Genomic DNA, 14,602 nt, shown 5'->3' with positions numbered 1-14,602 from the left:
AAGTTGACAGATCATGTTTACTATAGGTAGTGTCAACCGATATGTATCGACCGCAAATTATCGATATAGTGGTGGATAGTTGGTCGACAGGCGGTGAACAGTACCTAGGTCGATAGTCAGTTGATAATCGGTTGAGACTCGATCGAGAGAACGATAGACTATCGGCTGAGTATCGACCAGCTATCGACCTACTGTTGACCGACTGTAAACCGACTATTAACCAACTATTGACCGGCTATCGACTGAGTCTCAAGCGATATAGCGGTCGATGTATCAGTCGACTCTACCTACAGTTAAAATATGATCCAAGTTGACTATGGCTTACTCTACTTTGCGACTACATATTTGTCAATGCAGGCACAGTGTAGTCTGTTAAGTAATGATGTTGTCATGTTCCACATTGTTACCTTTATCCCGACACTTGTGAGAACATGGTTGAATGTAATATTGATTTTAAACAAATTTTGAACAAATAATTGAAGGGGTGCCTGGAAAAAAGCCCTAAGTGAGTTCTGATCAGTTGCTAGATTCTCCTTCCAAATTGCCTTGTATTCACTTGTCGAAAAAAAGGAAAAAATATTTGATCTTACATCAAAAGTCGCTTGGGGCCTTATATTTCCACACAGTCCCCTTCAATTGTGATTTTGATAAGGCTGTTCACATTGGATTTTCAGTTTAGGCCACGTTAAATTTTGATCATATGCATATGAATATATGTTGTGGTTCAAATTTATCCTTGGTTTATATTTTACCTTCCTATTGTGTACTATTGTTCTTGAGTATGGTAACGTATGATAATGAGTTTAAAACAATGGAAAATAAAATTTAAACCAAGGGTAAAAAATTGAAGCACAACATAAGCTTATATGATCAGGTTGGTTAGTTGAGTGTGGGCGATTTTTGTGTATACCTATTTTAGAGCTGTTAATGTAGACAATGCCTAGACTTATAAGAATCAAAAAATTGCTCTGACTTGGTTTGTTTCTCGCATTGTTTTGGTTAATGCGTCCATTACCCTGCTAGCAGAGGTTTCTTTCTGGCAAGCTAAGTCTTTTAGCATGTCTGAAGTCGTTCGCGTCTGTTGTATTTCGCGTAGTCGGCTAATAATACTTCCTCTCGAAAGAAACCTCAGCTAGCAGGGTTTATGCGCCCACGACTTGATGGAAATATTTGAAATAGTTTGGGAGATTTGAAAACCATTCCCTTGAGTGTTTTATGCAATTCCAAGCATAATTGAGCTTTTTTATTTCTCGCAAATCGTCGTGCTTCCGTCATTTTATGAAGAAATCAAAATATGGAAGTAGTTCTTGCATGGCAGGTCACATTTCATTTGTTTGTAATTTTTCTTTTCTGTCACGACTTTGACTCCATGGGTTTTATACTTGGTACTTATTTCGCTTACGCGTGCTCGTGGAATAATTGTTAATTACTATTCACTTTGCACATGATGCTCTCCTGTGATATTCACGGCTAAAATGGGTTTCGGCAAGATAAGTTCAAAAGTCCATGTTTAAAACTCTTTTGTTCTCTAGAGGCGGATAGACGAGACCTTACGAAGCACATTTACTGTCTGAACGGAAATAAATCAAATGACAATCATCAATAAGGTTATTGAGTTGTGACTGCGTGACGTGTAAAACTGACGTCATTCGTTGGAATCGATTTTCATTTTCCGGTGGCTTGCATATTTATAACTCACCGTAAAACCACTCCAAAGGCATTTCTGTTGACGCAAATTGTACTCTCCGACCTCTAAAGCGGCAGAATGGCTTCCCGACCCAAAGGTTTTGGACTCACCGCTGAACTGCAGCGAAAGGTACAATGAAAGTGATATATAGAAGTATATTTTAGCGATTGTGTTCCTATTTTAACGTACTGGGCAGTAATTATATGGATCAATTAAGAAAATCGCTGACATTACCGCAAAATTTTTCAGCGTGGGTTAATTTTTTTGGCATTTCATGTCTGGAAATGTCAGTTTCCCTCTTCATGCGTGTTCATTTCAATCTCGAAACTATCGGCCATTGTCCGTTTCGCCTGCGTTGCTCGATTGACTTCTCAAGGGTGCGGTTCGAGTGTATACATGATTACAGTATATATTTCTAGACACATTATTTGTAGATTCCGTCTCATAACTTCGGCTGAAAAAGCATATAGAAAATTGAAAACCTAAGAGAAGGATCGCATGTCAAAGCATTGCCTCGTCGGGTAGACGTTTGCGTTTAAACGTTGGAGAACGGACGAGTTTATGGGACACCGGTTGAGTTCTTTTGTTTAAGGTTTATAGTCGAGAAACAAAGGTACCACGTTCAGTAAGTTATTGTTGTGTGGTTACTATTGCATATTCCACAAACTTCCCAAAACCTTTACTAGCTGGTGCTCTCAAACTGTACATTATCCATGCGGCCATGGTGTTCATTTTTGCATTTTCGTTGCAATTTTGTTTAGTACTTTGTTCTTGTACAGTGTTACTTACTTGTAATCAAGCAAAATAATCAATATGTCTTACGTAGAAGTTTTCAGCGTGCCACGAGCGTTTTCAAGGGTTCGGTTTCGTTAAAATTGAGCCGGTGGAAGCCGAAATATAAACCCACTCATTCCGCGAAACCAAACAAGGTACCAACCTCAAATGGAAAGTCACGCAGCGTCTTTATATGTAATGGGTATTTTCAGGGCTTTTATTTCCTTAGATTTTGGTAAACTTCGTTGCAAAACTCGTCTACAGTTAGTACACAAATCCTACAGTCCTTTTCGTTAGCTGTCGTGAAAAAAATGAACAAGTTCTTTGACAATGCGAAAATCGTTTGTCTGAAGAATGCGTTTCCGGTGTCACGCATACCTGCCATCCCATCCTGCTTTCTAGATTTTTCTGAACGACAATTTTATTGCCTTTTTTGTTTAGAAATTCGTGTACATCAATATTTTACCAAAAATGGCGTTGATTAAAATGTGTAGTTTCTATTATTGTCCATGTGAAGGCAAATTATAAATGTGTTTCATGATTTTCCAAAAATGGCGTTGATTAAAATGTGTAAGCTTCTTCCCGGCTTCCTGTATTGTCCTCACGTGCAGACTTTAGGCATGCATTTAGCCTGCATGAGAATAATACAACCCTAGCGGTCTATTCTCATCCCTTACCTAGACGACAGCTTTATTTAAAAATACTGCAAGATAGGTACTTTCTTAACCCCTTCACAAACTTTCTGTTGTCCCGGTTGTCAGGCATATTTTACTCCCATACGCAGGCGACAGCGTTATTTAAGGACGGTGCCTACTATTGTTACTGCGCATATGTTCTGCGCATCGTGAGATACTCGGATTTCCTATGGGTGGTGCCTACTAATACAGGAATATTTTTGCGCGGTTTAAAACTATACGAGAAAAGCAGAATTTAGCAAATGCTTTTGGTATCTCAAGAAAATTGGGGGTAACCAGGCATTTTTCAGAGATAATTACACGGAATGCCCGCAGGGCATGACGTGTCTAGGTTTCGGTCGGGTATCTTTTTCTTCATCGGTGTCATAAATGTGCACATTAATTTATGCATTAAACTCTGTCCTCCCCTAGTAAGGATATATTGTTCTGATTGTCTTCAACAGAAGCGGCCCAATCAAAATCTATTTTTCAGGCACATATCACGAGAGAGGGGACCCACTCATCACTTCTTTTTGACGTCAAATCATCAATTGATTTATTCATTAAAACTAGATTAAATTCTTCCCTCTCCCAGAAGGGATCTATTGTTTTGATTGTCTTGAACAAAAGCGGCCCAATCAAACTCCATTATCTGCGCGTATATCACAAGGGAGGTGACCCACTCATCTCTACTTGTGTGACGTCAAAGCAAATCATCATTTGGAAAAGTTGTTTTCGTTCAATGGCGGCCACATGTCTGAATTTAAGACTCCGGATCTGCCGTTTTCAGAGAGAAAACCAACCTTTTTCAAGCAGTAAATCGAAATAATAACTTCTAGGTAGTACTCGACAGTTGAAACGGCGGAAATTGGGAGAGTTCACAGCAAAGAAAATCCGCTTTAAAAAACAGATCGAATGATCAACGCGAAGGATTAGAGCTAGAGGAGGCCAGACCAGTTCAGCGGGGTCATGACGTTATTGCATAGTTATTTCTGGTATGATTTCTAGTAACACAACGATAAGTATCACGCAATATATCTGAATAAAACCATTCAGACAATTATTACGCGGGATGCCCTGAAGGGGCATACCGTGTCTAAAAACGGGTCGATTTCTTTTTTTTTTTTTTCTTCCTCGTAGCTATAAATCGGTACATTAATTTATTCATTAAACTCACCCCTCTTCTACTCGGGATGTATTGTTCTGATTGTCTTCAACAGAAGCAGGCCAATCAAAATCCATTCTTGTCGCTTACATCGCGAGGGAGGGGACCCACTCACCCCTACCTGTGTGACGTCAATGCATCATTTGATATATTTATTAAAGACGGATTAAGTCGCGCCATATTGTTTTCACATGTTCTGGACTCAAGTGTGCCGTTTTCAAAGGGAAATTTCACCATTTTGAAGCGGTAAATCGAAAGAATAACTTCTAAGAAGCACCCGACACGTAAAACGGTGGAAATTGGTGAGTTCTTAGTGAAGGAATCGTGCTTTGTTTGACAGTCTTAGACCACGACGCGAGACTGAAAAGAGGTCATTGAGAAGCTTACGTTATCGTAATGGAATTTGACAAATTTCCGCTGATAGTCTGAGTCGCGTAACACACGGAAAACAACGTAACGCGATCGTCGTGACTCAAACTATTCCATTAGCAAGGATAGTTTTATCAATCGGCGAAGCATACAGTTGGAATAAATGAATCAGCCCCAGCATCTCGCGTAATGCCAGTATAGCAGGCATCTTGTTTCAATGGCCAAGGGAGGATATTTTTTAAATATCTGCGAAACATACAATGGGGAATAATTGGGGCTACATTAAGCATTCCGTGTAATGCCATTAGAGGGGCATCTTGTTAAGCTTCAATTTAGGAAAAAATCCCATACATTGCTTTATATTTTGGCGTCTTTTAGAGATATCATTGCTTAATTATCTCTGAAAAATGCCTGGTTACCCCCAATTTTCTTTTTGGATTCCAATAGGCCTTGCTGAGATCTGCTTTTCCCGCATAGTCATAAACCGCACAAAAATACTTCGGTATTAGTAGGCACCGTCCTTAAAGAACTACAAGATCGGCACTCCGTACATGCTTACTGTAAAGTGTTTATGATGGACATTTTTTATTTGCTTGATCAAATGTTAATGTTGTTCTCGTATGGAAATCGAAAAAAATCATTTTTCCTTGTTTGAAGCGTATAAAAGAGTCAAATTGCACTTCCGGATGGGTACGATACCGCGCAAGAAAGGAGACTGGGGATAGTAGGGCAGTGACATTAATACCAGAGTGCTTAGTATAGTCTCGTGGTTTCTCTTTTCCTCAGTTATTTCATTCTGAGTATTCAACAATCCCACTGATCTTTTCGTCCACACAATTTTCTTCCTCTGCACGCAAAAGACTGGCCAAGGTGTGGTCTATTATCATCTTAAGGTGCCGGGCTCTACCTGAATTTGAGTGAAATTAGAAGAGGTTTTAAGAATGGATAGAAAAAAGAAAATGATTTTTGGAACACTAACAGACAGTCAATAACCACACAAGAGCACCCCAGGTTGCTAGTGGACTAACTTGGTATCCGTCTATTAATTATTAACAACAAATTCTAATTTTAAAACTTCACTAAATCTTCAACATTTCTTATTTTTTTTAATTTTACCAATCCTTCAAGAAAAATTATTTCCTTCCAAATATACCTAAAAATCACCCAAAAATTCATAAAACACCCCAAAGCATTGATTTGTGTTATGAATGGAGGGCTTTTGTATTGCTTGAAATGCAAGCAAGATATTTCCATTTGACCGATTTTAAGCGGCGTGAAAACGGCTTTCAGGCGAACCCCCACCTTAAGACGAACATTTTCAAGAAAATCCTTGATGTAATCGACATCAACTCAAAAGATGTCAAGAAATCCACGCGTTCAAGACTTCTGTCAGAGTTGTGAACGAAAAAAGTGATTTTATGATGCTATAGGACGAAAACAAGCTTCGCACCAAAACGAGGCCGTGCCTCGTGCACGTTTAAGAAAATGTGTCCCACATGGGAGGGAAAGACACTGTCGCGTCCTATATATAATGTTTTCAGCATCATCAGGTTTTCAGAGCTCCCGCGGCGGGTGGACCGGTGAGGGTGGGACTCTGCAGAGACTCTGCGCTCAGTAACTCTACCCCAATGAGGGGGGTAGGGGGGAGCAGAGACGGGGGAGCATTTTGCTCAAATTATTTTTAATTTTTTTTGCTGTTATATTAACATCTTTAAAGGCGCGTTTTAACTTGTATCTACTTCAGATGGATGTATCTGCCAATGTAAATTCGATTTAAATGTTAAGAAAGCTATGTTCTTGTCCCCCTTTAAAGTGCTACTATGATCAAAGTTTTACCTCTTGAATTTTAAGGTTTATCACATATAATTCTAGGAAACATTAAAAACGCCGTTTACCGTTTGTAAATATCTGCATTGGTTCCGGAGATATTCATGTTTGAAAAATGTGTAAAATATGTAAATGAGAGGACTGATGACGTCATATTCTCAACTCCATATAACATCAAGTATATAAAAAGAGCTATCTCAGTCAATTTACAGCAAGACCATTGAAACCTGGCAGGCTAATAGTTCTAAAGGCAATACACCTAGGGCTATAAAAATTCGGTTTCCATGGCAACTCACTCTTTTCCAGTCCCCTCCAACCTGATTTCAATATGTTAGTGATTTTCAGCTTGAAAAACAATTGACAAGGCCACCAACTTGACCTAACATATTTATACGCTTGCTGGATCATGCAGATGAGGCACCATTGGCAAGTATCAAAATAGAACGCCAAAGGTGGCTAGCAAAGCCTTAAGTATCAGGGAGGACTGAAACCCAGTCTGTTGCCATGGTAACAAAACTGATAAGCTCATATTATGGAGCGCACCTAGGACAATGTCACTGCAAAGAACCAAGTATTTCTGATTCAAATTGGCTGAGATATCTTTTTTCATAATATTTGACCAAAATTCCGTTGAGTTTGTGATGTCATCACTTGGCTAATTTACATATTTAAAAAACTTGAATATCTCTGGAACAAAAAGAGATATTTGAAAATAGTAAACAGCATTCTTCTTCTCATACAGATTGCTTGTTTATGTTTTAAAATGGCTCAGATTAGAAAGACGCGAATTTCGTCATAGCAGCACTTTAAAGGGCCCTTTTATTTTTGCAATTTCAGTTTTGTTTCTTAATGCCTATTTATTGTGAAACAACATATGGGTATCATGAGATTTTGTTGATGCCTGCTTATCGCCCAAGTACCGTGGGGAAGTTATTAAAATATCAAGAAAATTCCCATTGGTTGCCGGATAATGTCCTTAATTCTCATGGCCTCATGATCAGGGGTTGAATAAGCAAAGAGAAATTTGATGCTGATCACTGTTAGGGTTTAACAAGGTTCGATGATCACGCCCCCACCGAGACTCAAGACTCAAGGGCAGTCAAGAACACGCAGAATTTTGACCATTTTCCTTTTCTACTCAGAAAAGGTTTAGAACCGAACATTTTTTCATATGAATTTAAAAAGTTCAACATTGAATCTCCTTTAAAAGATGATTTTAAAGGTCACAGCTGCAAAATTTGACGGGCCGGGCAAAATAAGCTTGAGGTTTTGTCACTGTAGGTTACAACCAATGGGTGCGGACTCTTGGGCCTGGGAAGACCTAATTTTTATTGCTGTATTCAAAAAGAGCGATAATTTTCCTTTGTTTTGGTGAAAAGTTTGGCTACACTGAATTGAAGGAAGAGCGTTGTCAGGTACAAGGTATAGACCATGAACAATATGACCTAACGGCTTTCTTTGTTAGAAAATAAAAACATGTGGTTTGTAGGGCTTGAAATTTACATATTTTTCTCGGACAGAGAGAGGGCGACCTATGCTCAAAACAGTGCAATGGAGCTACAGGTTATCACGGTCCAGTGAAAACAGACAATAAAAGTCTACTGACCAAAGAGTAAAAAAAACAAACAAACAAACAAAAACCCGCAAAATTTGCGCAGCTGATAAGATCACTCCATAATTCCATCTGGATTCACACTTTGTACGCGACAACGTGTTTTGAATCGAGTGTATATTGCGACCGGTTTCGATGAGACAAATACCTGCCGAAGTTGCAGGTCTCGGTAGATTTAAAATGGGTACGTACATCGAGCACCGACTCCTCTCTAAATCTCTCGCCTTTGTAAACGTTGGTGTCCAAGAAGTTGTTTATCTTTCAGATATTTCAGCCGTGATGGTGATTGCATGCTAGCCTATTCAATAAACTGTAGTATTTCCCTTCTGGTAATGTTCTAGAGGGAAACAATGTCATCAATCATTATAATGTTTCCAGACTATTGGTTTTAGAGCGCTTTGACTTAAAATTTCTGTTTCAAGATTTAAAGAGTATATTGTTGGTCCGTCTCATGCCACCCGGCATGGCATATGAGAGGGTTCTTCAAAGGAGAGGCTCTTAGATTTCTCAGAACTAACTCACTTAGACACTATTTGAAGAGAACAGAAAAAAATTGGAAAGACCCCTTCAAAGTCCCTGTGTGGCTTTCTCCCAGGCCCTCACGATCAATTCGTTTCGGTGACGTAACCGAGGCGAACGGCCGGACCACGTGACCCGAGATGAAAGACAGTGAGAGGCCTAGGAACTGTCGTTTTGTGGGGAGCGGTTTATTCGAATCCCGCAAAATCCTGCATAGTGGATCTTGATGTTTTCATATACGAATTTTTTGTAAAGATCGTTAAAACAATTATCTTGCGAAATCACGCAAATACCGCCAGAAATCAGGGGATATTCCGCGAAAATGAGCAGGATCATTCTTTTATTACTGATTCAACGCGTGATAACGAAGCACAGTTTTACTGCAGAAAAGCTGGAGACAATCTTTATTTTTCCATCCCCGCTCCCCCCCCCCCCCCCCCCAGTTACGGGTTTTCAATTTTAAAACTGTCAGTTGCCCGTACGCCCAGACTTATTATGCGTCTGGACATATTAAATCGTTTCGTGCGTCTTTGAAGACGGACTAATTGTAAACGAGTTAGTTCATCCAGACGCATAATGTGGTATAAAACCTCCTAATGTGTTTAATAATAATGACGTATATATGTATAAAAACCATTCTCGTAGACCCAGGGGCAGCTTGTTGGGAGGAAGGGATTTCCATGGGCGAGAGTTTACGACAAGAACCGTTCTTGTTGTAAACTTTCGCCCATGAAAATCCCTTCCTCCCGCCTAGCTGCTCCTGGGTCTACGTAGATGGGTTTTTGCGAATCTTGATGTATATGTATGAGTGGTGATGTATAAATAGATCTTGATGAATATAATTATACGAATTTTGTTCTTTGGTTCCTTTTTGAGAAGTATACGACACTCAATCGAAAACCACAGTCAGCAGATGGGATTGCGAAACTCCTTTTACTACCATGGCATGGCCGTCGGAACTTCTACCTTTAAACGGCTATGGAAAGTTTAACGATCTGATTACTTACTTATACAGAAAGACGCTAAATATGACCCTGAGTTGGAGGCGCAAATAAGAGACTGGATGAATGCAGTTCTTGGCGGACAGGTTCTTAAACCTGAACCGGATCAAAAAGACTTCCACGAAAGTCTGAAGAGTGGAGAAGTCCTAGTCGAGTAAGATGGAAGGCAGTATTTCTCTTCCCCCCTTCCTCTTCTCTCCTCTCCTCTCCTCTACTCTCTTCTCCTCTCTTGTCTCTTCTCCTCTCCTCTCTTCTCTTCTCTTCTCTTCTCTTCTCTTCTCTTCTCTTCTCTTCTCTTCTCTTCTCTTCTCCTTTCTTCTCTTCTCTTCCCAATTCCTTCCCTTCTCTCTCTCCTCCTCTTCTCTTCTCTCCTGTCCTCTCCTCTCCTCTCCTTCTTCTCTTCCTTTCCTTTCTTTGTACATAGTAGTAATGCTTGGTAGCTTAGATGATGATGATGATGATGATGATGATGATGATGATGATTATTATTATTATTATTATTATTATTATTATTATTATTATTATCATTATTATTATTATTATTATTACCGCAGCTATAACGCATATGAATGACCGGTGAAAAGCTTAAAAACCTTCATAAACTGGCCAATTTATCGGCCTGTTACTAGGTTAAATCGCAAGGGCCAATTTACACGTTACAGTTGTTTCTGTTTATGTAGTGCGGGGTGAAAATCGCTATGATTCAAAAGATCTGTAATACTGCCACACATTTTTTATAAATCGGGCCGATCTGCGTCCGCTCAATTATTTTTTCTACAAAATTCGGCCAAATCGGCCCGATTATAATCGGTATTTGTAAATTGGCCTTTAAACACAGCTAAAACGGCGGTGAATATAGTTTTAGAAAGCCGGTTAGTATTTACAGGAATTTTTGCCGATTTCAACGCTAACTTTAACTTCGGAGATTTTAGGCAGCAGATTCGAAGTTGAATTTAGTTTTTGATCGATTGATTGATTGATTGATTGATAGCCTAGTTGGCAGGCTAGTTGAGACTGATTGAAAAGAATGCAAAGCGATTAAATTTTTCCAGGAACGCACCTGTACTTTAGTGTCTGTCTGCACAATCGCTGGCAAAGGCAAACACAAAGTTACCTTTTTATAAATGGCAATATGACACTGCAGCACTAGCCTCCCACGCAGTCGTTTTTAGGGGACTCGTATTACCTCCTCACCACAAAAGGAGGTAAAACGAGTCCCCTAAAAACGACTGCGTGGGAAGCTACTGCAGCACCTCTGTAGTAAATCTCTTACTAACAACTTCATATATTTTTTAAAAATATAGTCTGGCGAATAAACTCGGTGGACAGATCAAGAAGAACTCTAGCAAGATGGCGTTTAAGATGGTAAGTGTAGGTGGCCGTTATGGCCAATTGATATTTCGCAGCCTTTTTTAATAGCATTAACCTTCCCCAGAAAAGAAAAGAGAAGTTGAAATTCCTCCTTATTGTTTACGACTCGTTACTTAGTCAAAGTCAACCCAAGTCAAAGATTTTTTTGTCTCTGAAACCAACTGGTAATTATTTTCTTCGCTTGTCTACATAGCCTCTTCTGGTCGTTCCAAGAGTCAGCTGTTCCACACTTGGGATTGCGCCAGCCTTGTGGTAGGCGCGTGAAAAAAAAAAAAGGCGCGAAAAAAAAAGCGTGGAGCGCGAGGGAGGGAGACACGCGAGGGTGCGCCTTACATTTTTCATGCGCCTGCTACGCAAGCTAGGATTGCGCCTTCGCTCATTTTGCGCCTGTTTTAACATTCCGTTCGCCAAAAGTTTCCATGACTTGAGTATACAGCTAAACAATTCGAACATACTCCTCAAACAGTGTCGGTCCAAATAGCTCTGGCAAATCATTAAGCATTTTAAGCCTTTTACCCAATATTCTTCGTTAGGTGTCCATTTTTAACTTAGCCGCGGTTAAAACTTAGTCATCAAGCTACTTTACCTCTCACCTGCGATCTGTCACCTAAACCGCTTGCTGTTACACTGGGCAATTTTTCTTGCAACTTATCTCGCGATTGGTTGCACGGATCGTTGCCTAGTGTAACATTAAACATGCTTGCTCTGAAATGAACATGTCTCACTTTTTTTTTCCGCAATCGTTGCGAGAAGTAGAAGTCGGTTCTACTTCGTGCAACGGTGATTGGCGCATAACGTTGCGAGGCATCATTTCAGGGCATGTTATACCAGGCAACTTGTGTTGCAACGGCGCAACAAAATTTCGAGGCAAGTTGCAAGAAAAATTGGCTTGTGTAACAGCGCCTTAGCGCGTATTTAAAGTTAAACTTGTTTTGTTGTTGTGGCTTATACGCTTGCAAACTTTATGACCTTATTTATTCTGTTTTGTGAACGTTTCAGATGGAAAACATTGGGAAATTTCTGGACTTCTGTGATCAACTTGGGGTTCCTAAAACCGACATATTCCAAACAGTTGACTTGTACGAAAACCAGAACATTCCTGGGGTAAGTGGCAGAACTTTCCCTGGCAGTTCTCATGGGTAAGGGGCGAGGAACAGTATTACTGGATTTCTGCGTTTTCCATTGGCTCTCATAGAGTAGGGGTCGGGGGCCGGGGCTTTACAGCTGCAATTGTAGCTAGTATAGCCGCAACCGACAGTTGCATCGAGAAAAATTTCCTAGCCTGTGAGCACACGTCTCCCGTTTCCTTCCCTTGAAATGGGAAACATTTGCTCGCAGGCTAAGATTTCTAAGTTAAACATATTCAAAATGTTTAACATTTAGACTTTTTCATGGAAAGACTTTGAAGCTGGCGTAGTGTTAACTGTTTTTTTTATTCATCTCACCAGGTTATCTCAGGATTGCATGCTTTTGCCCGAAAGGTTAGCTCAGAAACTGTTGTTATCATCATTTATAGTAATATTTTATTATAGAGCGGTTTACATTTGAGTGCCGTAAAACCAAAAACAAAGTTTATTACTCTAGCCAATCACGAGACTTGTAAACAGCACAATGAACCAATCAGAACTCGAGGTAAATGTAACCGGTGTCAAGTGCGGGAAAACGCGTGCGAGCAAGACGCGATTGGTGTTGGTTTTGTTTCTCATTGGTTGAAAAATTGGCGCGAGTTTTGCTAACCAATCACAGAGCGAAGTAAAGCAAAACCATAGTGATTGCCAAATTGTTTTCGACAGTCAATTGAAAACCGCTCTAACCATTGGCATTCCTCCTGTGAAGGGTTTTTTGTTCGCTTTGTAAAACTGTGCAACTGAATGGAAGAAGCTTATCAAGCAGAAAGAGGAAGAATACATCAAGTGAATTTTTTCACTCTTTTTTTTTTTGTTTACTAGAAATTAACTATAAATAAACGCGGGGGAAAAAATTGATTTCGGTCAGTTCTCGTTTGTTTGCCCGAAGCAGCCCGTGGAGGCTTTGATTTCCATTGTCCAATATTAAATCAGGAATATTTCACATTTTCAACATGGCGTCTCTGATATGCCCGCAGTGGAACCTGCACAACAAACTTCATTAAATGTTTATAGAGAGACTAAATTACCAATGTTTTTGAATTGCGACTGTTGAAATTTTTTTGTTAATGATTAATACGGTTGAAGATAAGTTCAGATAGTTCGTGTCAAAGTTCTTCTCATTTTGTAGAAATTACTGCGTGGCGACGAACTTTTTTTTTCCGATATTGGTAAAATGTTTCGCGCTTGTTTTCTCACCTTAAGACTTTTTATGCATCTCGACCCAGGACACTGAGTTTGCTCCCGGTTTTCTGGTCTTACTTGCGATCGTTTCCTGCCTAGCTGTTCTTCAAACATCTGGTTCAGTTGTCAATAGAGTTGATAAAGTAATTTGGCCTCCGTAATGCCTTATTACGTTAACAACTCTGTTGTGGATAAAACCAAACATTCGTTTCCACTCCCCACCGACGCAGCACCACAGTTTCTTCAGTAAAGAAAATGAAACTCTTTATCCACTGATTTGTTCCTCAAACAGCTGAGCACTGAAAACTCAGATCTACCTCCATCACTGTTAATAGGTTTTAAGTAATCTGTTTTGTTGAATCTGATAGGCATATGCTGTTGGTAAACCTGTACCCCAGCTGGGTCCAAAAGAGGCTCAAGCGAACGCCCGTGAATTCACCGAGGAGCAGCTAAAGGAGGGTAAAAATATCATAGGGCTCCAGATGGGAAGCAATAAAGGAGCCTCGCAGGCAGGAGACCACTTTGGGCGCCCCAGGCAGGTGGCAGGAGCTAACGTCTACAAATAAGCTCCAGGCCCACGCGGCATTTCCATTCAAGAGCGCAGATTTCTCATGGCAAATAAACAAGGATGTAACTAAAGTTTAGAAACGGCGGGACTTAGTACTTTGTAAGCGGTGACATACGTATAATTTTGTGAGTGCGATTTCATAACTGTTTTTTATAAATGGCTTACAAGAATGAACACGGTAATCTGTAGTTTTATACAAATATAACACTTGTGTTTGTCATGAACAGATTGTCTATTGAACACTTCTATTTTTGAGACTACCCTCCGGTCGGGGATGGGGAGGGAGACAATTGCGGGGGAGGGGGTGGGGAGAGAGACAACTGAGGGGGAGGGGGTGGGGAGGGAGTCAATTTAGGGGGAGGGTACCAATTTCTCAATTCCCGTTAATATCCGTTGGTTCCTACTGCGTTATATTTAACAATTATTCCACGAGCGCGCGTTGGATATGAGATGATAGAGAGCCAACGAGGCGCGTAGCACCGAGTTAGCTATCTATCATCTCATATCCAACAAGCGCGAGTGGAATAATTGTTTTATTAAGAACAATCAAGAAATATTTCCCGATCTTGCTGATTTCGCTTTGCAAAAACAACAAGAAGAAGATTCAATGATCCAGTTTTTAATAATACCCAATATTGCGAAATGGTCCAAATTCTCCCACTTTACGTATCCTTTGGGAGGCGTACAAATAGTCGGCGGGATCGGGATCCCGTAGGTTCCCCCCCC

The 14,602-nt window shown here is 40.1% G+C and overlaps 1 protein-coding gene across 1 annotated transcript; it reads left to right on the top strand.

The window, feature by feature from the left end:
• Positions 1-1,645: 1,645 nt before the first annotated feature.
• LOC146453849 (transgelin-2-like) lies at positions 1,646-14,100 on the top strand. Its single transcript, XM_085096218.1, has 6 exons — positions 1,646-1,816; positions 9,643-9,782; positions 10,933-10,993; positions 11,999-12,103; positions 12,448-12,480; positions 13,677-14,100. Exons 1-6 carry the CDS (start codon positions 1,766-1,768, stop codon positions 13,872-13,874), a joined length of 588 nt encoding a protein of 195 aa, XP_084952344.1. The 5' UTR covers positions 1,646-1,765; the 3' UTR covers positions 13,875-14,100.
• Positions 14,101-14,602: the final 502 nt, after the last annotated feature.

This window comes from Pavona decussata, unplaced genomic scaffold (genome assembly GCF_977016875.1).
Source record: "Pavona decussata unplaced genomic scaffold, jaPavDecu1.1 SCAFFOLD_322, whole genome shotgun sequence".
In the NCBI taxonomy this organism is placed as follows: domain Eukaryota; kingdom Metazoa; phylum Cnidaria; class Anthozoa; order Scleractinia; family Agariciidae; genus Pavona; species Pavona decussata.
Note: the sequence above shows the minus strand (reverse complement) of the source record. Positions and strands in the feature narration are given on the sequence as shown.

Bases quoted from the DNA above. Each gene is read 5' to 3' on its own strand.
- LOC146453849 (XM_085096218.1), top strand. From the start codon at position 1,766: ATGGCTTCCCGACCCAAAGGTTTTGGACTCACCGCTGAACTGCAGCGA. The intron at 1,817-9,642 runs GTACAATGAAAG...TTACTTATACAG, and splicing joins CCGCTGAACTGCAGCGAAAG to AAAGACGCTAAATATGACCC. The intron at 10,994-11,998 runs GTAAGTGTAGGT...TGAACGTTTCAG, and splicing joins GCAAGATGGCGTTTAAGATG to ATGGAAAACATTGGGAAATT.